General features: G+C 36.8%; 3 protein-coding genes and 1 long non-coding RNA gene across 4 annotated transcripts; 1 reads left to right on the forward strand and 3 right to left on the reverse strand.

The window, feature by feature from the left end:
* Positions 1-119: 119 nt before the first annotated feature.
* On the reverse strand, positions 120-8,297 carry mxra8b (matrix-remodelling associated 8b). The gene is made up of 10 exons (XM_057320174.1): positions 8,147-8,297; positions 6,446-6,472; positions 6,040-6,342; positions 5,828-5,929; positions 4,841-5,332; positions 2,314-2,472; positions 1,750-1,780; positions 1,579-1,649; positions 1,165-1,242; positions 120-1,075 (listed from the first exon to the last, which is right to left on the reverse strand). Exons 1-10 carry the CDS (start codon positions 8,163-8,165, stop codon positions 1,050-1,052), a joined length of 1,308 nt encoding a protein of 435 aa, XP_057176157.1. The 5' UTR covers positions 8,166-8,297; the 3' UTR covers positions 120-1,049.
* Positions 8,298-8,808: 511 nt separating this feature from the next.
* aurkaip1 (aurora kinase A interacting protein 1) lies at positions 8,809-10,798 on the reverse strand. Its single transcript, XM_057319585.1, has 4 exons — positions 10,711-10,798; positions 9,970-10,064; positions 9,413-9,879; positions 8,809-9,076 (listed from the first exon to the last, which is right to left on the reverse strand). Exons 2-4 carry the CDS (start codon positions 10,019-10,021, stop codon positions 8,960-8,962), a joined length of 636 nt encoding a protein of 211 aa, XP_057175568.1. The 5' UTR covers positions 10,022-10,064; positions 10,711-10,798; the 3' UTR covers positions 8,809-8,959.
* Positions 10,799-12,222: 1,424 nt separating this feature from the next.
* Positions 12,223-13,654, reverse strand: LOC130571803 (uncharacterized). The gene is made up of 3 exons (XR_008965127.1): positions 13,556-13,654; positions 12,565-12,666; positions 12,223-12,472 (listed from the first exon to the last, which is right to left on the reverse strand). It is a non-coding gene; the product is annotated as an uncharacterized LOC130571803 (long non-coding RNA).
* Positions 13,655-13,730: 76 nt separating this feature from the next.
* Positions 13,731-23,005, forward strand: slc25a33 (solute carrier family 25 member 33). The gene is made up of 7 exons (XM_057319864.1): positions 13,731-13,890; positions 16,242-16,415; positions 19,711-19,788; positions 20,667-20,767; positions 20,889-20,955; positions 21,603-21,883; positions 22,188-23,005. Exons 1-7 carry the CDS (start codon positions 13,850-13,852, stop codon positions 22,388-22,390), a joined length of 945 nt encoding a protein of 314 aa, XP_057175847.1. The 5' UTR covers positions 13,731-13,849; the 3' UTR covers positions 22,391-23,005.
* Positions 23,006-23,297: the final 292 nt, after the last annotated feature.

Raw genomic sequence — 23,297 nt, forward strand, 5'->3', positions numbered from 1 at the left:
ATAATGTTTGTAATTCTAATATAAATGTGTTTTTTTTACTGCAAAACAAATTTCCATCAGCTTTAAAACGTGAGCAATTAAACACAAACTGACAAGAACTGGTTCCACCAGTGTGAATACACATTCTCAAGGTGAAAAGGGAGATTATGGAGCAACATTGTTTTATATAATAAACCATAAATCATACATACGCAGTATTTTCAGAATAAATTTTATTATATTTTACATTGGTCCTCTACACCAATGTGATTCTGTAGTGGTATTCTAAGGATAAATACACTTCAGAATGTTCAGATTATTGTTCAATCATTTTAAACATTAAAAAAATGCATAAATGCTTCATAACCTACAGTGTGTAAATGTGCATTAGTGACCAATAGAAAAGCTCAAAACTGATGCCCATAAAAAAAGATAAAGTGATAAAGATAAATGAGTCTGAACTAAACTGCACTGTGCCATGTTCATAAAACTGTAAAACTAAGACAATGGACCAAAGAGGTCCTAGTCAAGTAGGAATCAAAATTCAAGAAAAGTAATATATAGATACACATAAGAATAGTACAAACAGTACATGTAATTGCCATAAGGTTGTTGAGGTTTACCTCTGTACCATCTTTTACTATTATGTCCTGAAGCCACAGCTATTTGGTTTACTTCCTGAGGTTTATAAGATTCTTTTTCAATGCATCTCTTGTGGATAAGCACCACAGTGTAATGGCTTGATTTAGGTGAGCTGTAAAATAACAGTCTTCAACTACACACAATTGTAGAGTACCACCAAAAGCTAAATTCAGCAAATTTCCATACCACATGTTTGTGATTTTAAGTCAACAGACTATCATTTTACTAAACTGTGGTTAGGATAAGATTGTACCTGTGACTTTCCAATATTAACAAAACTTGAGTGTGTTTCAGATCAACGACGTGAGCAGTAATTACGCTGCAGCTGAAAGACAACAATTCTGTTTGTGTAAAGTAAATGTAAACCTCTTTTGAAAGTCTTTGAAGCACTTCATTTTGCTCTGGTCCAGCCAGCAGCTCAAGATCAATCATTTCCATGACATTCTGTCCATTTCTGTAGGAGAGAGAAATAAAGAGTACACATAACGTAAATACATTTAATTGCATTTGATTGTTAAAGATCAGAATCAGTATAGTGATCACCTCTGTTGAGATCGATAACTTTCGGAGAGGGATAGATATTTCCTTCTGACCTTTCTTTCATTATGTTGTTCTTGTAGTCTAAAGAGAAACAAATGAAGGATTTCTTTCATCAGTAGATTGCAAATATGAAAAATTATAAAAATTATATTGGGATAAAAAAATCTTGAAATCTATTGATATATTTGTCATCAGTGAGGCGTTCATCTTTAAAAAAAAATTGCAATTACAACAGCTACAACAACAAAGTACAACAGCAATTAGACACTTAGAAAGCGTTAAATCTTTGTGTAGCACTAGTGAAAGCCCAGTGAAAATCTGTGAGTCTAGAGAAAACTTCTGAGTGTCATGTCTTTATTTAAATGGCCTATTTCAGCTTTAAGAGAAGCAGTTGTGAGTAATCACGGAAAGTTTTACCCAGCCGCAAGTCCTCCTGATTGTAGGGTTGACGTTCTGTGGCACACAGTTCAATGGATGTCCTTCGGCCCCTGCCAAGTAATGCTTTTCATGTTAAACCTACTGTGTCTCTCTAACTCATCTGGTATAGATGACCATTGAGATCATTATGTATAGTGTTTGAAACCTTACCTCTGAGCCCTCTGACCCTCAAACTCATGCCCTGAAACAGATATTTCATCAAATGTCAAAAGAAAGTTCAGCAAGGAAGGTAATACTTACACTAAATATTTTATTTAAAGGGACAGTTCACCCAAAAAATAAAAATTCTGTCATCATTTACTCACCCTTGAGTTGTTCTAAATTGTTCTGATGAACACAGAAAATATTACAATGAAAAATTGGAAAATGACAATGGTAGTCAAAAGTGCCCCAGAACTCTTTGCTTTCCTACATTCTTCAAAATATCTACTTTTGTGTTCAACAAAACAAATAAATTAATAAAGCAATTTTTCCTACTATAGTCCATGGTGGCAAAGAACTGTTTGGTTACAAACATTCTTCCAAATATCTTTCTCTGTGCCCATCAGAACAAAGACATTTATACAGATTTGGAACAACTTGAGGGTGAGTAAATGAAGACAGAATTTTCGTTTTTGGGCGAACTGTTCCTTTAACCAGCTTCTTATTCCATGTTTTTTATGATCATAAAACTAATACTTATTGTTTATAAAATTATTAACCGTCCACTCTTACCTTTTCTTCTACAGTGTCTTGTGGTCATAATGATTCCAATGAGCATGAGAAGCAGAAGCACAAAGATGGCCAGGATGTAGCCCACCTGATGCAGCAGGTGAGTTTGATTCTCAGGTAGAATGACATTCAGCACATGAGGTGCCTCCACCACATTTGTTTCTGCACACCAAAAAAAAACCCAGAAAACCAGACAAAGGAGAGCGCTTTAAAAATCTGTTTTTAGTACTAAATAAGGCCAAGAGCAAAGCAAAACACACATATTACAGAAATTATTGATTAACTACACATCAGCCCCTGTTTTGTGTAAGCAAAAATACATGTTGTTTGGTTTTCCCATTTCACCCAGGCCTGCGGGCGTGAGGGAGAGGGATGGGGTTTCATGTCAGAATGGCCAAAACAGGGGTAATGAGTTCCAGACCTGATGTCATGTCGCAGCAATGGAGAAAAAAAACACGAACCACCAGAGTAAGAGACGATAGTGCAGGCAGAGAGAAATACCACGGTCAGTCTGTCTGGAGTAATTTTCCATTTATTTCCTGCCTCACAATAAGAATTCTTGATTTTATCTGCCGCAGTCTTTGGAATTGAGTGTCGGTATGCCAGAATAAACCAAATAAAGACACCGAATGCTGCTGTTAGTGAATTGTTTGTCTTATATTGTCTAAAATCGAGAGGCAAGCTCCGTCCTGGCTTGGCAACACAATGACATCGTCACCCACAAACTATTACTATTATAATAATGCATCAGGAGTCTGTATAATTCCAATGAAAAAAAAACTCTTATTGTATGTTGTGTCTAATTTGTATTTGTTCGAGAAACCTGTTTGAAAACAGTAATTGAACACAGAAATAATACACTTCGTCTTTAACGTTAAAGGCCATTCAAAAAATAAAATTTCCACTGAAAAAAGCAGAAAGTTACGGAGCCTTTTTAGGGACATGGTGGTGGAAAAAAATGAGAGGGAAGAGAAAAATATTTTTTTAAGCTTTTGCGTTCTCTCGCAAAACACCTCATGTTTAATGTCCCGCTGGCAGAATTTAAAACTAGCTCCGTACATAAACATTGGTTTATAGTCGCAGATTCCCGGACCAATAACTCGTGAGCTAAACGTTCTTATAACACAAATGACACCTCATTCTATGTAACGTAAACAATGAATTTTAACTTAATTTTAACACAAATCGAGCCTTGTTTTGATCTCAGGCGGGAGCCGGCTGAGACAAGACCGAAGGGATCGTCTGTAAAGTGCAAAACCCGAAGATCATTAGGCTACGAAAAATAGTCATTAACTTCAGTGCTACATACTGTAGTATAACTAAAACCAGTTTAAATTCAGCTGGAGAGCATTAATGTGTACACTGAATTTGGTGAGACCACAGTGTGTAACATTTAAGTTATTAATGAATATTTTTGTAGTAACGCTTTTCGGATTTATAGTCACTTTACAGACGGTTTCTTTGGACTTGTCCATGTCACCTGCTCATATAGAGATGAATTTATATTCTCGTTTTGAGGAAGACTAGGTTGTAGATCATTGTCTAAGGAATTATATGTTATTTGTGTTATAACAACGTTTAGCTCACGAGTTATTGGTCCGGGAATCTACTCTGAACCACTCTGTTGTTAATGTACGGAGCGGGACAACAGGACTTTTGAATGTTTTGCTAGGGAGCGCAATGTTTCTTGCGGGAACGCAAAACTTTTGCGAGATAACGCAAAAGCTTTAAAAAATATGTTTCTCTTCCCTTTCATACTTTTTCCACCCCATGTCCCTAAAAGGGCTCCGTAGAAAATCACATTCAGACAGTAAATCTATAAGGTACTGTATACAGTCCACCAGAAACCAAGTCATCTTTTTCTACTTATAGAGGGCCGTGGCAAAATGTTCACAGACAAGAGAAGATGTGAATCGAACACAGAACATTCCCCCGGTTTGCTTTTATGTTACCGCCAGTCAGATGTTGTACAGATGTCGCTTTTCATGTCGACAAACAGCAGCTGCCTCTGCAAGATGGGAAATATTGTCTGAGGAATGATGATAAAATCTGCAAAGAGAGTGTTAGCCATTCTTATGACCTTCCGTGGGGCTGTAATAGTTTATAGAGTGAGCTCAGCCATTGCTAAACAGAGGAAATATGAAGCTGTTTTCCAATAAAACCTCCCCCACCTCATTTATGACCTATTCACCGCATTTCTGTCAAAAACATTCACTTACACTCACAAACATTTCTTAAGAAGAGTTCTAGTGTGAGCCAATCGGAACAAAGACTGAAGGAGAAGAGAGAGAGAGAGAGAGAGAGAGATAGATAGATAGATAGATAGATAGATAGATAGATAGAGATTACTCTTACATACTCCTTGCATACTCTGTTATGCAAAAAGTAAACAATGAGAAAAATGTAGGCTTTAAACGTAACCCAAATCTCCAGCAACATTCGTCCCACATACCCCAAAAAAGAAAAAAGAAATAAATTTAACTTTCATTTTAAATAATGCACTTTAAATAATGTCAAAATACATTCTTACTCGGGTCATCAGCAGGCAGTGCAGGACGGTAGGAAGGTGTTTCTGGTGCTTCAGTTGGGAAGCGCGCTGGAGGCAAAGGCTGGACGGATGAATCGACAATCACCCGAAAGATTCTTCTTTCATGTAGTCCACAATAGTGATGGTGAAGATGGCAAGAATACAGGCCTTTATCAGACGGCTGAATGTTACGGATGCTGAGGGAGAAATCCCCCAGGTTAAATGCATCGGTTGAGATGTTCATCTTATTCCAGAGGAAGAGGGGCCCATACTGTCGGTTTTCTCCGGAGGCGTATACATCGACGAGGCGGTCTGCTCTGTCACGGGTGATCCCTGGAGCTTGCCAGTCCCAGTGGACCACCTGCTGCTGGCCCTCGTCCCTGTACCCATCTGTCCACAGTGGTCTACGGTTCACGCAGGGAAGCACTACACTCTTTCCTTCAAGAACCACGAACACAGACCTATCACCATCCCAAACACGCTTTTCCATTCGGGCTGCAGCGAGAGACATTTTCATGAAACTGAACATAATGTATGATGAATTAAGGTGAAATGTGTATTTTTTTCTTCAACGTTGTTCTGTTGAACAGCCCAACACATTATCGCTTTAAAGGGATAGTTCACCCAAAAATTAAAAGTCATCATGTAATTCAAATACAAATTGAAAATTGAAACACAAAAGAAGATACTTTGAGAAATGTCTTAGTGATTTTGTGTCTACACAATGGATGTCAATGGGGGCCAAAGTTGTTTGGTTACCAACGTTCTGTTTAAAATATCTCATGTGTTTTGCAGAAGAAAGAAAGTCACACATGTTTAAAATAACATGAGGGTGAGTGAATAAAGAATTTTAATTTTTGGACAAACTATCCCTTAAACCAACTGCTTGAGTTTGGGGCAGTATAGATATAAATCTGCTTTTCCCATTCATCTTTTAGCTAAAACTAAAATAAAAGTTTGTAAACTATCAATAAATGTTTGTTTTCTTACATGATTTAGTGACATTAAGCTGGATTTGAATGGACTGGTGGACCTTGCAATAATGGTGATGTAGGTTGCAGGTATAAATGCCTTTATCATCCATGTCCACATCTGCACAAACGAAACAAAAACACATAAATATAAAGGCGTTTAACACCAAAAAGGAGTTAACCATGTTTTAAAAGAGAATGCAGTGACATTATCTGAAAAAATAAACTCACTATTAATAACTAGTGAGAAGTTGCCATCGCTGAAGGCTTCTTTCGAGATAGTAATACGGCCCCTATTGTAGTCACTGTACAATCGCTCTGTTCCCCCTGAGAACATATCTAAAATGCGCTCCACAGTGTAGTCGGGTCCGTTCCGGACCAGGTCCCAGTGCACCACACGCTGACGGTCCCTCAGGCGATCCTGCCTCCAAAGCATTTTCTGGTTATGACATGGTAAAACAACATCTGACCCTGCGGCAGCAGTAATATTCCTCGCCTCCACGACAACACTCTGCAAGCTGGTTTGTGCCCAGGCTAAAATAAATACAAATAAACACACAATTCACATGCTTTATTCATTATATGAAACACTGGCAGCTCTGCTAATGGAATGGTGTCCATATACTAACTCACTCACCACATGGTAAGAGGAAGGCAGTCCAGACTGAAATGAGAATAGAAATAAGCATTAGGATAACAGTAAACGTAAGACATGATTATTGAGATCTGAAGATGTAAAATTTGGTATTTGCTCTTGATATGTTTTACCATTATCACTGTTTTTAGAGTGATAGTTAACCCAAAAAATGAAAATTCTGTCATCAGTTACTTACCCTCTTGTCAAATCAAACCTGTATGGCTTTCTTTCTTTCACAGAACACAAAAAAAGATATTTTGAAGAATGCCGGTACCCATTCACTTCTATTGTATGGACACAAAACCAATTTAAGTCAATGGGTACTGCAGTTGTTTGTTTATTTTCATTTGTGTTGTGAAGAAGAAAGAAAATCATAAAGGTTTGACATGACAAGAGGGTGAGTAAACGATGACAGAATCTTCATTTTTGGGTGAACTGTCCCTTTAAGTATCAGCATTCAGACTGTAAATGAAGATGTCAATGTTAAATGTTAGTCTTATAGCTGCAGAAGAACTGTTACTAATGTTTTATTTGCTACTATGCCAACACAAAGAAATTTGTGACACAGAGGTTCCATTCATTCTCTCCCAGCAGTCAGGCCTTAAACCCAGAAGCAAAACTCAGAATCAGACTGTTAAAAGCCTATTTCTAATTTTGTTAGATTAAAAAAGAAAAATCAGCAACAAACAAATAAACATATCAATTAAACGTCATAATTATAAATGGAAAAATGTCTCAATAACAAGTCTTTTGTCTTTTCATAAATGAAAGTGAGAATGTCTTTAATAATGAGGCAATGTTTTATTATTAGCACAGCCTGAGCTGGAAAGCAAAGTATGGGCACCAAAGAATGGAAATTCATAACCTCAAACCCTCTCATTTTCTAACACTTATTACAGTGTCTGAACGTGACTCAAGCAGCACTAAACAATGACGTGTCTAGCCACAATAAAAGACTACAATTAACTGAAATTAAAAAACTCAGAATGCAAGACAAGATATATTTTAATTTATGTTAATCTTCAATATTTTTCATGATTCAAGTTGACATTTTAAGAATTTTTAGAAAGAAAAATATATTTTTAAAATTCTAATTCTAGTTCTACATAGGAAAACAATGCAGCATGCACTGACAAATGTGAAAATCTCTTTATAATGAAACACAACACAAATATGATTGTTTACTAAAGCTAAGACTATGAAAGATCACATTGAGGCACTGCCTAATACTGTAGCCTACATATTAGAACTAAGTTAACCAAAGCACAGCATACTGACTGTCCTATTATCAGATCAAGCACTACTAAAATAGAGAGATTGGAAAGAAGAGGTTTATACAAAGTTTTGAAAACAAAGAAATGTATGGGATTCTTAATCTTTTGCCAAATATAGACAGACGAATAAATAATTTCCATACACTAAACTAAAAGCAATGCAAAGTGTGACCTGCAAGTATGAGTAACGTTACATAATCAACAATGTTGTTATTGCAAGAAGAAAGAAAGACGCGGAGTGTGTTGGCATGACGCCTGCAGGAGACTTATTGCGCAACGCGTGCAGATTTTACATCGCAAATGATGCAAAATCCCACACTGATGACACAAAGATAATACAAAATATTCTTTGTGAAGTTCGGCTAAAATAAATATGTAAAGACACATTATAGAGGTATGGTAAGAGTATAACGACTTGGCTACTTACTGTATAACACAAGAAACATATCCGGTAAAGTTCTGCAGCTTTATTCTGATGACCGGTTTCTTTAAAGGACTGTTACCTCCTTACCTGACGAAGTTTGTCGACCCGCGACAACAACACAAAACTTTGCCGTCTGCTCGGCTGGACCACTAACAAGCCCCTCCTCCAGTATATTAAAAACCATGAAATACTAAACTTTCTTGAATAACATATACGTTAACCTTTATAACATCAAGATTTTAGGTTAAAAGTGTACATGTAGAAAGGAAAAAGCTGTGAGGTCGCAAGAACTGAATGTATATTAGTCCTATTTACTAAGGAGAATTGTTGTGTATAGTTTAAGAAATCAGTTTTGACTAAAATAACTATTCAATTAGTTTGGCTAACTGATACAGTTGACTAATATATAACTGAGCATTTAACAAACGTCATCCACTAGCATTAAATATCAGATTTGGGTTGTTTTATTCGTTTTTATGTGTTGCTGTAGATCTGTTCTAAACTGAAGAACTATATAACAAAAGAGTAGTGTTTTTAGTTCATTTGCTTCCCCCTAGCGGTGATTCAAGAAACATGAGTCTTCAAAACATTTGTAGGAATACAGATGAATGTAGAATGATAGTTTTTTTAAATAATGCACACTACTGAAAAGTTAGAAGAGAGGGATTTTTATTGCAGTAACATGTACACATTGATGTCAATGAAAGAAGTCATCTCACTGTTTCGCTCCAAATACAGTAGTGGTGGAATGAGAGGTGTTACGAAAAGTCAAAAATATTTATATTACATGCTAGATTTACATCTTGTCAAAGGTTTTCAATCTCTTTTAGATTGGCTCAGTTTGACAAAGACTTTGGGTGTTGTCCATCCCTCTGGGGCTTTCTTCAGTCCAGCTCGTCTAGCAATTCGGATGAGATCTCTCTCAAACTTGGCCTGTAATAACATGCTCCAGAGTCAAATGCCATGATTTTGTTCTACAAACACACATAGCTTTTTCTCAATTACAGCTTTGATAAACGATATTGGATAAAATGTTAACTTTACAGTAATTCAACTGAAACAAAATCCTTAAGTGATTTCAATATACTCATAATATCCTCATATTAGAAAAATATTTAAGAAATCTGTGACATTGAAATACTTTTTTTCATTTCCATTTTTCAGGTCTGGAAAAATCCCAGTTTTATAATACTCTGATATGTCTAAGTTTTTCATAATATGAAATATATTAAATGTACACTTGCTGCCTAGATGACCAAAACAACAAACCTGCTTTTTCTTCCTCCTGACATCCTTTACTCTCCTTCTCAGGAACTTGGTCCTTTTTAGCAGCTTTCTGTATTTGTGCCTGTTCATCTTCCTTCGCCTGATCTCCAGCACTTTCTTGCAGTGCAGCGGCGTTGAGCATTCTCCTTCTTCCAGTAATGGCACAGCACACGGGGGCAGCGCCATGGATTCACTTATAATCTCACCTTCTTCCAGAGGCGAAAAAGCCTCCAGCAAAGGGGGGAGAGAATAGCGCAGGGAAAGCCAGCTTTCCAAAGGGGAAACGGACAGTTTACGGGGCACAAGGACCTCCTCTAAATCTGGATCAAGAGGTGTCCATAGTTTGGGCTGATACTTGTTGTCAGTAGCTGAGGTGAGGAATCTGTTTGTAGAGTGAAAAGCTTTGAAATGGGCAGAATGGCAATGTTGTACAGCACTGCATAAAGCCTGGCTCTGCTTCGGAAGTAAACCTGAAAAAGAAAAACTAGGAGACATTGTTCTTTGCACAATTTACAAAAAATATATTTGCTAATCAGTACTGTGATATTCAAAACGCTAACCAGACGCTTTGGAAAGCAGGTTAATCTGTGAAACCACTCTTGAGACAAACATGGTTTACAGTCTTGCAGCTGGTGCACCCTCAGAGCATCATGAACTGAAATAAAACATATTTGTGTAGTTTAATGCAAATCGGTTTATTGACAATGGTCAAGTCAACTTTATTTATATAGCGCTTTTTACAATTTTCATTGTTACAAAGCAGCTGTACATAAAACATATTGACTATAAGCAAAACATTTAAAGCACACATTTAAGATAAGGGAGAGAGAAACACAGGTCAAATATTAAACAGGCTATAAATTCCTATATGTAATATTAATTAAGTGAAACTTTATAAAATAAATAAAGGTGGTATAACTTGTAAAGTCAACAACCCACAATGTGTTGCTCTGCACAATAAATTCTCAAATCTTTAAAAAGGGATGAAGGGACATAAAACAGTCAAAGCTACTAAAAGGATATCTAAGATATCACAATAAATGTAATACTAAGATTTCATGTCACAAAACGTTTTCTAGCGTCTTAGCAAAGCTATTGATACACTGCATATACAAGTTACGTTACGCTGTAACTAAAGAACACCTTTCATTCAAACCAATAGCGACTGACAGCTGGGTGAATAGCCTGTTCATAGACTGTGTTACTAGAAAAACACTCGGATGTAAACAACTATTTGTAGAGCGATGTATGAACAAACTACACTATAACATGCGTTTAAGAATATTAACTGGAACACATACCTCGTCATGTCACAATTTTCAATGTGACTCTATCTATTTCCGGTCCGCCGACTGCAGTGTTCCGCCACGCAACGAGTTTAACTTTCAAAGGTTCCCACATGCAGAATTCTTCCGGATTCTCAACGGGCTTTTTTTCTCTTTTTTTGTATCAGTGAGTCAAATAAAACATTTAAATTAAAGTATAATAATTGGAAGGTTTAATATGTCCTCATTTCAGTTACAAGTTGTTTATTTCAAGACTTGAAATAAGAATATACATAGTGCTTTGCAAAGCAAAATCCCAAATGAAATATCGAAAATTTAGAAAACTATGAAAAATTAAACGTTTATTATATAACGGCATGGTTGAATTGGTTTTGCAAGACTTTCTCCGAAAGGTGGTGCTGTTTCAAAGTCACCTGAAGCATGTGCATATCACATCTGTTTTATTATACTGTGCATGACTGTGTATCTGTAGTTGTTAAATTAGTTAAAGTGCAATACAATAAAGTTGTTATTAAATAATGTATTTATAAAGTTATTTACAGAATATCCCATGAATGGCAGTTTTGATAATTGTAGCTCATTTAATTAAAATATAAATGAATGAACTTAGCACAGCACAACAAAAAATGTAGTTACATGCATGCTTCCTAAATAAATACGGCAAATGTTGCTTTTTGCTGGAGGCATTTTGTGTTGGCTGCTTTCTCAAAAAGCAACTTTCTCAAAGGTTGTTTGTGCTGTTGTGTGATAGAAAATTTGGGTGTGGATAACAACTTGCAGGTGGGATGGTGTGTCTCAAATAGACAAAAGAGAGTTTGAGCAGGATTTAAGTGATATGAATAGAATGTGACATGTATATGCATCATTTTTGTAGAATCTGAACAGTAATAATAGACAGTAATTATTTAACGTATTTCATAAGCTAGTTGAACCCACAACAGGTGTGCAGACAACATGTCGGTGAAAAAAGTCTTAAAAAATATTATTTTATGTAAACAACTTTAGTTTTGTATTTTATAAAAAGACAAATATAAACATGAAGCATGCACTACACAAAGGCTAAATATATCACTAAATAGTGTCTTAAATGACATACTACCATAAAATGATAATCTGAAACTAATTTAAAGATCATCTGTGTCATTTTATACATGATATTCTCCTAAAGATAACTAACAGATAAGAACAGAACATGTAGCAAATATTGGATTCACACTTTATCATATGAGTGCCAAGGTTAGGCTTTATCAGTGATAGTAATATTACTTGCCAAACCATAATGTAAGTGTTTTTGTCAAGACTGTCTGTTGAAATTCAAGGCAGGTGTCCAGCATTTTTGGATTAGGATACCACTCAGGTTAAATTTACAGAAGGGAAAACCATGTGAGCAGAAACACCCACATAGCTGTGCAGTATTAAACTGTTTTGGTGCCTTATTATGCACAATTATTTCTAAGTTTAAATGTAGCATTTAAAACTTTCTTCAGTATTATAAACACACTAAAAATGTACCAAAAAAGTCATTTATGGTCAAGACATACACAGAAATGTGAGTATAGTTTTTTTTAAAACAGGGAATACACACCTGACATAACCTGTCATACAGGATGTCCATATGAGTCACTATAAATATTTACAGTTTACTGTATCCTTAAAGCATGCAAAAGCATAGATAACTTTGTTAACAGTTGTTTTGTTCTTTGTAGCTGTTGATGATTGACCAAGGGGTATCTTCAACAAGATGATAATTGTTTTCAGAACTTTTTCAATAGCCACCCTGGTCAAACAAACAAGTCAGTGTCAACAACACTCCACAACACATATATCAGTTCATCCTTAATAGGTGTTTGGTTAGAATTGCACTCTCACCTCCCATCACACACCCCCTTCTGCTATAGGCTGTTCTGCTCATAAACAGCTTGTCCATGTAATGACTGCAATGCCTGCATTCTGGTCATGGTATCACAATCCCTATAAAATCAACAACAAATGCATGACTTTTAACTGTGTCCCTTTTCCATTAAGCTGAATTGAATATTGATTCACTTCGGTAGGCCTACTTTACTTACTGAAATTTTATTTCCTACGTATTTAAAAAAAAAGTTAAATCTTTAATATATACAGTATATTGTAAAACAGTGGATTAACGACCTTTAAAAAGTAAAGGCTGGGTGTTGATTACTTTTATTTTAATGTATAATTTATTGTAAGACAATGTAAGTAGGCGTAATTAAATTCCAGTGATTAAGTATTATGTATTCAATTTGTCATACACATTGTCTCTTATACATGACCACCTGCTTCAGATCCATGTTTACATTTTTTTTTTGTTGTTGACAGTAATATAGTATCAAAACATAGACATAAACAAAACAAAACACTAGGGGCAGTTTACAAAAAGATATGAAAGAAATTACAAAGTGCCTTTTGTTTAAAAGAAAATCGAATTGAATCAACATAAAGTTCCATTTCTTTTTTTAAAGGAAATAAAAACAGGGTTTTCTTTCAGAAAATTAACATGTATATGAAATTTTGCTAACAAAAGGATCAAATTAATCATAAATACAATTGCTGGTAAATTCTTTGATGATTCACCAAAACAACAAAATATAACAGAATATGTTTCCAAAATAAAACAAAATCTCTATCAACATTCTTAATAATAAAATCACAAACATTTTCACAAAAAGGTTTCACAAACGGGCAGTAGTATAAATGAACCAGTTTCTAAGCAATTATTGCAAAAACTGCAATTCGTATCTTTTTTACATTTCATAAGGAAATGGTTTGTGTGGTAGATTCTATGAATAAGTTTAAATGATACTTCTTTAATTAAATATTGATTGAGAAGTAGCCAAACCTTTCCAAAACCGGTTCCAAAAGGAATGAACATAGGGCAAAGATACAATGTTCCATTTTTACAGTTTTGTTTGTTGATGGATGGGGATGATGGCGTCACGGACAACACCCCCGTCCTGCCCCGTGACGTGATCAGTGCTGTCCTGGGTACTTCTCTTGTTCTTTGCGTTATTCCGGGTTGAAGCTAGAGAAGCCGGTTGCCGAGCAGACACCATATCAGGCCGCTTATTCAAGCGACCACATTTATTTTATTTTTATAAATCTAACGTTTAGTGAGGTACGATGAATCTTTGAAATGGCACAGAAAGACACGTTGTTACATCTCTTCGCAGGGGGGTAAGTGTGATTTATTATAAAGCGTGTTTTTATTTCCAGATCAAAAGCGAAAATGGTTGCGAGGCTGGAAGGTCGAAAACAACTTTGAACGGACTCGGGTGGTTTTGCAAAATGTCACACCCGTATCGTGCGGAAAGCAATTTAAGGCTGTTGTTAATATAACTACCGTGTCCTAATTGTGGTGGTTTAAAAATGAATTTAAGTGAAGAAAGCTGTGTTAGCTTTTAGCTAGCGTTGAAGCCAGCCAGTCACGCGACCGTAGCGTTTTGGATTACATTTACATAAACATGCGTTTATTTAATTTCAATATTAATTTTAATAAATTGTGGTATAAAAACAGCTGTGGCAAAATGTTGTCTGGTGAGTAGTTGACGATTATACAGCCCCGCTGTCAAGAAGACACAGGGCAATATCGCGTTACGTAATGATCTAGTTGCACGAGACGAGACTGCATCTCTCGCGAGCTTTTCACGTGCTACTGCGATATAACTGTTACACAAAATCTAAAAATGTTTTTATATATAAATGCAGGTAACTATTATATTTGTTTTTGTATTAGAAGTTACAACAAAGGAAGTTTGTGTTGCTTGCCACAATGGGACAAGCTATACATTTTTAGCTTTTACTAATTCACAATACTAAGTTGTCTTTGCATAATCATTTTTTATTGTAAAACGTTTTAATATTAAAATAGAGGATGTTGGTTGCTTTGGGTGACTCTTATCTTGTTCAAGGTCATCCCACAATCATGTCCTAAAATACATTTCTAACATTAGGCTGACCTACAATACTTATGACACCTATACGTTTTCTCTTTAATCAACATTTTCTTAATAGCTGTTTCATGCTTTTAGCGCATGATAATGCGTCGTTATAACGCAGTCCATTTAATGCCACCTGCTCTCAGTAAAGTAGTTGGAACTTTTGTCTCTTTAAAGGGCATAAAGATTCGTACCCAACTACCCATGTCAAACATGCTTTTAATCCTACTCCTACTAAATGCTCAAAAATGTGTGCATTACTATCACACTTACTCATATCTAAATATAAATTAACATATTAATATATAAATGGACAATAGGAGTGCACGTGTTTACAAGAATTGCTCTTTTGAACATGTTTGAAATGTCATTTTGTCACATCAGTCAAGTCATGTATTAACTATTACAGCTAAGCAAAAAGCTTTTTTGAATAATCAGATGAGAATAAAAAATCCTGTGACATCTATGATTCTGTATTTTCTTTATGTGCGACATACATATTTCTGGATCATGCTTTTATATGCTGTCAGCTTTTCTTCAGTTTTATATTTTAATGCCATATAGTTAACAGACGAGAGCTTTAGTTTTGAGCTCGATTGCCCATTAGTTAGATTCAGGTGACTTGCTTTAAAGGACGCATCGGCATTTTTCTTTTATTCAAAGAACTTTGTCACGATACGTTATGTAATCACGCCTCTGGCTTTGTTTCTCTGTTCCAAAAAGCCTGTTACGAAACATTACCCATAGCACTGTGGGTCTAATCGTTTTTCATGAAGACATGCTGTGTAGTTGTAAGTCGAAATGAGACTTGCAGCAGTGTTTGGCTTAAGGATGTTCGCCCTTGTTTGCACTTCTTAGTCAGATTTGTTATTAATCTGTCCCACTTCCATTCCTGAGGTTGGAGCCATTGTGCTCATCACGCACCCCGTGCTTCCGCCCAGACCCATGATCTGTGTCAGCATGTTGTAGCCGAATTTCTGTTTAGATTTCTGTTTAGCATGATCTATGCTTGTGAAGTCGCAATGTATTTGCTTTGTGTCCTGCCAGAAGTAAACAATCCACATAATAGGTTGATTATGTTGCAGTTTAACTCTTGGTTCTTGGTTGGGATGGTTCTGCAGGTTGGACTGGATTTGGTATTTGCTTTGGTTGGCTTAGTCTTTATATTTTCATTTCCAAATCGCACTTTGCATTTTAAGTGCAGATTTTCTGATAGTGATCCTAAAATCAATTTCGCCAACGTCATGTTGTGTCATTTTGTCGAGGTTCAGTTTGCTCTCCTTGAACTCCGTGACTCCTACAACAACCGGAATGAGCGTTGACTGCTATTATTGCTGACATTGCAATGTCATTTGCGCTTGAGGTTTTGTTTGACCTGGATTTGCCCCAAACATAGTCATGAAGATGGGATATTTTTGTGCTTAACTAATCATTCATCTCCTTTTACATGGCATTTATCTTTTATGCAGTCAAGTCTGTCTGGTTGTAGATTTAAGATTCAAGATTCTTTATTGTCAAGATGGTGATGGAGTCATATAATGGCTCAGTTCAAAGACCAAGCATTCACAGTTGTTTTGTTTATGTTTACAGATGTGGTGGAACGGTAGGTGCCATCATGACTTGCCCCCTGGAGGTGTTAAAAACCAGGCTCCAGTCGTCAGGCTTCACCCTCAGACCCGTGTTCCAGGTCCAGCTGGGTACGTTCAACGGTGCCGGTGTCATTAGACCGGGACACGTCACCCCTGGCTTGCTGCAGGTCTTAAGGTAAGCGGAAATTATTGACAGTTGCTCTGTCTTAAATTTAAATATACTGTAGTTATTGCATGGAGCAGTCAAATAGTGTACATGAATTCATAAATATGTCATATGGATTTAATGCTATCAATTTAGCGACTGGATTTGATCTACTTGAAAGCAGATTACACAGAGAGCTTTTGGGTGATGATGCAGGCAACTCTTATCCTGCTCTTAAAGGAGCAATGTGGGATTTTTAGGAGGATCTATTGACAGAAATGCAAGATAATATACGAAACTATTTCTTCAGAGGTGTGTAAAGACCTTATGTAATGAACCGTTATGTTTGTAATACCTTAGAATAAGCTATTTATATCTACATACATACTGTTGCTATTTACTGTTAGCTATCTCTGCCCTCAAACGTGCTGTGCAATGCAAGCATGAAATGCTTAGCTTTATCATAGCTTAGACCACGCAAATAATAATGCAAATGAATAAAATAAGGGAAGATGACACGAGTATATACAAGCAGCACACTGGTTCCAGATAAACAATGATGCTCAAAACTGCTCTGTTACACAGCTAATATTACAACAAAAACATATCTTGGTTCTAACAAACAGAAAAACCAATGTTACTCGCATAGTGATCCGAATCATAGCAACCTCCTCGGGGGTGATTTTAAGACGATCTTTCTCTCCAACGTCTCTCTGCTGGAAAGTATCTCTGTAGATATCTCTGTTAAAAGCATTAGTACCGTGGGTCCTAACCAGTGCTCGAATTGAAGGGGGGCTGGGGGGATCCGGGACCCCCCATAAGAAGTAAAAAATAGACTTAGGGGGGACCCTCAGATATTTTTATTTGAGTAAAAATGATAATGACAACTGTGATTAAATTCATGTAATGGATATGGTAAATTTCGTGAATTAATTATTTACAATAATTAATATTAAGTTTGTTTATGGGCTAGTTGTCATGTCTCTTTAAATTTTAAACGCCCCGCCCCACGACTAAAGACCGCTAAGCGCAGGATATCGTTGACATAACTGATTGATCGGTGTCGCTCCGGGGAAGCTAACTTCAGCTAAAAAAATTGAGAATAATAAACCTCCACTCGCAGTCGGGAAGAGGAAGCTTCTACTTTTTTAAGGGGTAATTTTCTCTCTCTATATATATTTCCACTATATTTTTCAACTCCATGTCGGAGCTTTTGTATTTCTTGCGTAATTTATTATTAGGCCTGGTTCTGGGGTGCTAGAAATCTCGATGAAGATGAGTGACAGCTTTTTAGTAATTATAAAGGGAGTGCTGGTTGTGCGGTTTCTGTGCTATAATCCATTCAGAATTGTATAAAACTTGTTTTTCATGCTGCTAAAACCAACGGCCACATACACGCTGGAAAGTTTCGGGAATTACATCGGCATATTAATGCGGGATTCACTCTTGAAATAGCTATGATTGACATATTGATAGCCATAGTTAGTTCCTGAATAAAGCCGAATAAAGCTGAATAAAACTTTTGGACTGAAATGGTTGAATAGTCTGCTGACTGACAGACTCACTCATAACAGTCCCTTGCCGCCACCTACTGGACGTAACTATGTAAACTGCACTGAAATCGTTGAAAAATCCCCACAACACTAACACACAGACTGACAGCCGGTCTTGTCACAATTTATATTTTTAATATCTAAAAAACTAGTTTCTTGCATTTAAACATTATTATCATAAAGTGTCAATCATCCAGTTATTTTTAGGGAAAATAGTAAATACTACATTGGTAAATAATGCTATAATTATTCTGTTGAACGTACACTACTGTTCAAAAGTCCTTTCTGTTCACCAAGCCTGCATTGATTTGATCCAAAATACAGTAAAAGAAGCCTGTTCCTTTATGTAAGCCTGTTTTTAATAAATAGTATATAATTATGCATATTATGATCAAATATATTGTGTATTTTGTATAAATTGTATATTGCAAGACTAACCCCCACCAAAAAAAAATCCCCATAAGACTTAACTCAATTCGAGCACTGGTCCTAACACGTCTCTGCTGGAAAGTCTTTATAATATTAACGCAGGTCCTGAATTTTATCCTTCTTTTTAGACTTAAAATCCACAGACCCTTTATTTTATGTAATAAATAAGACATCGCTCTTTCTACAGTCTTTCTAATGCCTGCATGATCTCTTCCCTGTGTCAACATGAGAAGACACGCTGTCTCAGCCGACGACATCTTTTTGTACTGTGGTGGCCACCGCAGTGTTTCGAAAGGGTGGTGTCAGCGGAGGACTGATGAGATTGGTTGCAATTCTCCAACTCACCGCTAGTGGCCGCTATAAATCCCACTCTAGACCTTTAATAAAGGGGTGTTTTACTGCTGGTGCCGTGCCAGTGGGAGGCAGCCCTTATGTAAGGACACAAGAGTTCAGTACATGTGCCATTAATGTCGCTGTATATGTCTATTTCGGGTAGTTTGGGAAGTGGCCAAGGCCTTTAGTAACCTGCACTGTCACATGATTCCTTCTTGCTGTGCTCCGATTACTGTCTGCAAGCACATGGTGTCCCTGACCAGCCATCTCTGAGGGAGTGTACTGGTCTACGTGACTTTTAAACCTTCAGAAAAGACAACCTTCAATTTAGTTAAAATAAAAATTCTGTCATCATTTACTCACCCTCAAGTTGTTCCAAATCTGTATAAATGTCTTTGTTCTTATGAGCACAGAGAAAGATATTTGGAAGAATGTTGGAAAGCAAACAGTTCTGGGGCACTTTTGACTACCATTGTTATTTTTCCTATCATGGTAGTCAATGGTGGTTTGGTTACATTACAAGCATTCTTCCAAATATCTTTCTCTGTGTTCATCAGAACAATGAAATATATACAGATTCTCGAGGGTGAGTAAATGATGACAGAATTTTAATTTTTGGGTGAACTTTCCCCTTTAATGCTTTTGACAGACACATAACAAACTGCAATAGCATACATTTTATTAGTTATTTAGTTTGTGTGTTTCCTGGGAATTGAACCCATGACCTTGGCACAGCTAGCACTGCTATACAGGTTTAGATACAGGAACACTCATATTTAATGGCTTTTCCTTTCAGGAAGGGTTGTATTATTAACATGCGGTGAAAAGTTTAAGGAAGGCAACTTTGATAAATACTTCATCAGTTAAATCAGCTGTCAGGAGTCTATTGTCATATGGGTGAATCAGTGAGGAAATACATTTTTTGAAAAATCACCTTGCAGTATTTCTGCCGTAGTGAGCTCACACTTGATGATTTTATCAGTCTAAATAATTTTCTTCTTTCTCTTCAGGTCAATTCTTGAGAAAGAGGGACCAAGATCTCTTTTCAGAGGACTGGGTCCAAATCTCGTTGGTGTTGCACCCTCAAGGTAATAACTGTGATTTAACACAAAACGCTGCTTGTGTCAAAGGTCAAGAATACGATGTGTGAATATGATCTCAAGGTTAGGTGGTAAATTACATAGGAGTCAAGATTGACATTTTGTCAAACCGAGGAGAAAGGAGTCCTTTTAAAAAAAATGATGTTAAGAGGTCTGTTGCTTTTTTAAATATTAGATTCATCCCGTTTCCTGATAAGACAAGGTTCAGTAGGAAGGGAGGACTCCTGAAATGTTTAACAGTGTTGTGTTATTGTGTCTTATTCTCTAGGAAAGGATTACTGACACAATGACACCGCACTAAACCAAGAAACTATATCTGACTTAGAGCAACAACCACCCTGATATAATTCAGCTATAACTGTTATTTTACAATAATACATCATTTTCAGTGAGTAAATGTAAGACAGGATAAAAAGTGACTAAATTCATAGAAGGTATTATTGTATGTTCTTAGAATTTCTTAAATTCTCTGAAACTATCACCGTGTATTTCCCTCCGGCCTTCTTTAGTTACATATAAATAATATTAACTCAAATATAATTAAATAAGCAAGCTTGGGAACCCTTTTACAGTTTTTCATGTTGGCCCATAAATTTATTAGAGCAATTTTCATTCCAAAGTCGTCATGGTGCTTATTGAGCTTTTGTGCTGATGTACCCACAGTCTGTTCCAGTCCACAGTTTGAAACAGACTGCACCGTCAGGAACTCTCGCAGCATGCTGTTTGGCCGGATAGATAAAGCATTGGCAGTCTTTCAGTTTAACTGGCCCGCTTTGCATTAAAATGAACTCTGCACTATCATGCATGGAGCGAGGAAGCAGTGGTGGTTTGAGTTCAACAGAAGTTCTCTTTCTGTTTGTCTGCAGGGCCATCTATTTTGCAGCTTATTCAAAGTCAAAGGAGACTTTCAATGGCATCTTTGTGCCAAACAGTGGAGTGGTACACATGTCCTCGGCGGGCTTTGCAGGTGGGGTTTTGCCAGTGTTTATAATTGTACATTTGTACAAATTGTACATAAAAGTACATTTGACTGGACTTGAGTATGCAGACTGCACAAGTTTATACAACCCTATTTATTTGCTTTTCAGCTTTTGTCACAAACTCGCTTATGAATCCAATCTGGATGGTCAAAACAAGAATGCAGCTCGAGAAGAAGTATGTTAGTTCTGTTGAGTTTTAACTACTTTTCTGTTACTTTTCTGTAAAACTCCTATACTGTAGAGTTTTAGCTGTGTTTCATGAAGGTTTCGAGGAACAGGATTTGGCACCCCTGAGTTTATGGAGTGCATTAGAGGACATTTGTATCAAACCCTTTCTGGCTTTATAGCCTGCGAGTTAGAAGGCGTCCCCAGATACCACGAAGGTTAATGAGTTTTCAGATGGTGAATGTGAAACTCAATTGGTGTCGTCTTCCTCTTACACAAGCTTCATGATGGTTAGCATGTGATCCAAGCAGGCACAGTATAAATATCCACCTTGACGCACAAGTCGGGGCTTAGCGGCAGTGTTCCATATTTACACTATAAAGAGCACTGGACAGTAGCCTGCTAGGGTCATATGAGAGAAGTATGTCAGATGGGGCGCTCTAAAAATAGTCCGCTATTAAATTATCCTTCCAACCACGTTGCGTATTAAACTTTAAAGTTTCAAGTAGTTTTGACCTTGATTTTGGTATTCGCACAGTTAGTGACGAAACAAGATTTCAAAACCGGATCTGTTAGCTAAGATTTGATCGTGTTAAATTCTTGACCTTTGTAATCTGTCGCTTCCTAATCGCCTGACTGACTGTCTGTGTTCTGCAGGGCACGAGGAGAGAAGAAAATGAACGCGTTGCAATGTGCGCGCTACGTGTACAAGACGGAAGGGATGAGAGGTTTTTACCGGGGCTTGACCGCGTCATACGCTGGCATCTCGGAGACCATGATCTGCTTTCTCATTTATGAGACGCTGAAGAAGCACCTAGCACATAGCAGATTTACCACACCCACCACTGACACGGAAAAGGGGGCTTCGGATTTCCTGGGCCTCATGTTGGCTGCCGCCTTTGCCAAGGGCTGCGCGTCATGCATAGCTTATCCACATGGTATGTACAAACGACCATCCTCCAGGATAAACCAGCATCAGACAGTCTGTCTAAATATATACAACGCATGGCTTTTCTGTTGCAATTAAGCAAACTGACTACATCATGATAATTTCATGCTGATTTTAATGAAAGATTCGCTTAATAGGACTAGGTGTTATAATACCACTATTTCATTTTATTGAATGGAAGTAATAATTTACAGTGATCATTTTTTATTATTTGTTTAATTGTGATGCAAAAATGCAAAAAACTATCATCTTGAAATAGGCTTTGTCTTGTTTTTTCCACTTGTCTCCTACAGAGGTAATTCGGACAAGACTCCGAGAAGAGGGAAGCAAATACAAGTACTTCTTTCAGACGGCACGCCTTGTGGCGGTGGAGGAAGGCTACGCTGCTTTTTACAGAGGTCTCATTCCACAGCTCATCCGACAGATCCCCAACACGGCCATAGTGTTGTCTACCTATGAGCTCATAGTCCATCTACTGGGTGATACCTCCAAATGACGCTTTACACAACAAGCTTAAAGACTTTTTGATCTGCAGCTGGAGTGTTGCGTTGTGAGGAACGTTTGAATATCCAAAGACTTTTAAAAGCATATTTTTTATTTAAGTTTATGAATGCACATGTTATCAGATACGTTTTGCTTGTTTGTGTTACGTGAACGGCGCATATGACATAGTTTTTCCAAGGGTTTGTGTATACTGTATCATTGTAAATAAAAAAGGCCATCTGAGTATAAAAAGTTCTTTGTGTTAACTAAATTATTCTTGTTGTAAGTAGCAGCTTTTTGGTTGCAGGCATTGATTTCTTTGGTTCTACGATTTAGGAAATATCTAACGGGCTTTGTTAATTATTAGTGGATCCTGGTTTTATTATGTTCTTGGAATGGAAATGATGCTGAAATGAGGTCGTGGAATAGCTCTATAGGAGATACTTGTCAACCTCTTTGTGGCACCTACTGTAGGAGCATTCTGGTGTCTGACCAATTAATTCCATTCACCTTATTTGATATGTTTTATCTGTTTTTGTTTCCTTGAGACGTTTGTGAAGTTCTGCAGAAAAGGAAGGCATTGATGCGTATGCAGCCGATGGTTTAATAAAATAAATAATGAAAAGTGCCAGCCGTTTGTTGTCTTTTATTAGCCACAGTAATTGACATGTTAAGTGCACCAGTCTAATGAGAGGAATTTAACACTGTTAATGCATTGCGTTTTTTCCAAGAAACGGTCAATATTCCAACGATCCCAGCTGTTTACCTGAGGCTACAAAAACGATGTTTCTGCCTACTAGTAAGGTTAAGGTCTTATCTCTTGTGTCATTAAAGATGTACATTTGGTGTAAGATATCTGTTACTGTGTAAGTTTGTATCGTTGTGTTTTAACCACAACATAGAACCAGATAGTTTGCTGA

This window comes from Triplophysa rosa, linkage group LG21 (genome assembly GCF_024868665.1).
Source record: "Triplophysa rosa linkage group LG21, Trosa_1v2, whole genome shotgun sequence".
Lineage (NCBI taxonomy): Eukaryota > Metazoa > Chordata > Actinopteri > Cypriniformes > Nemacheilidae > Triplophysa > Triplophysa rosa.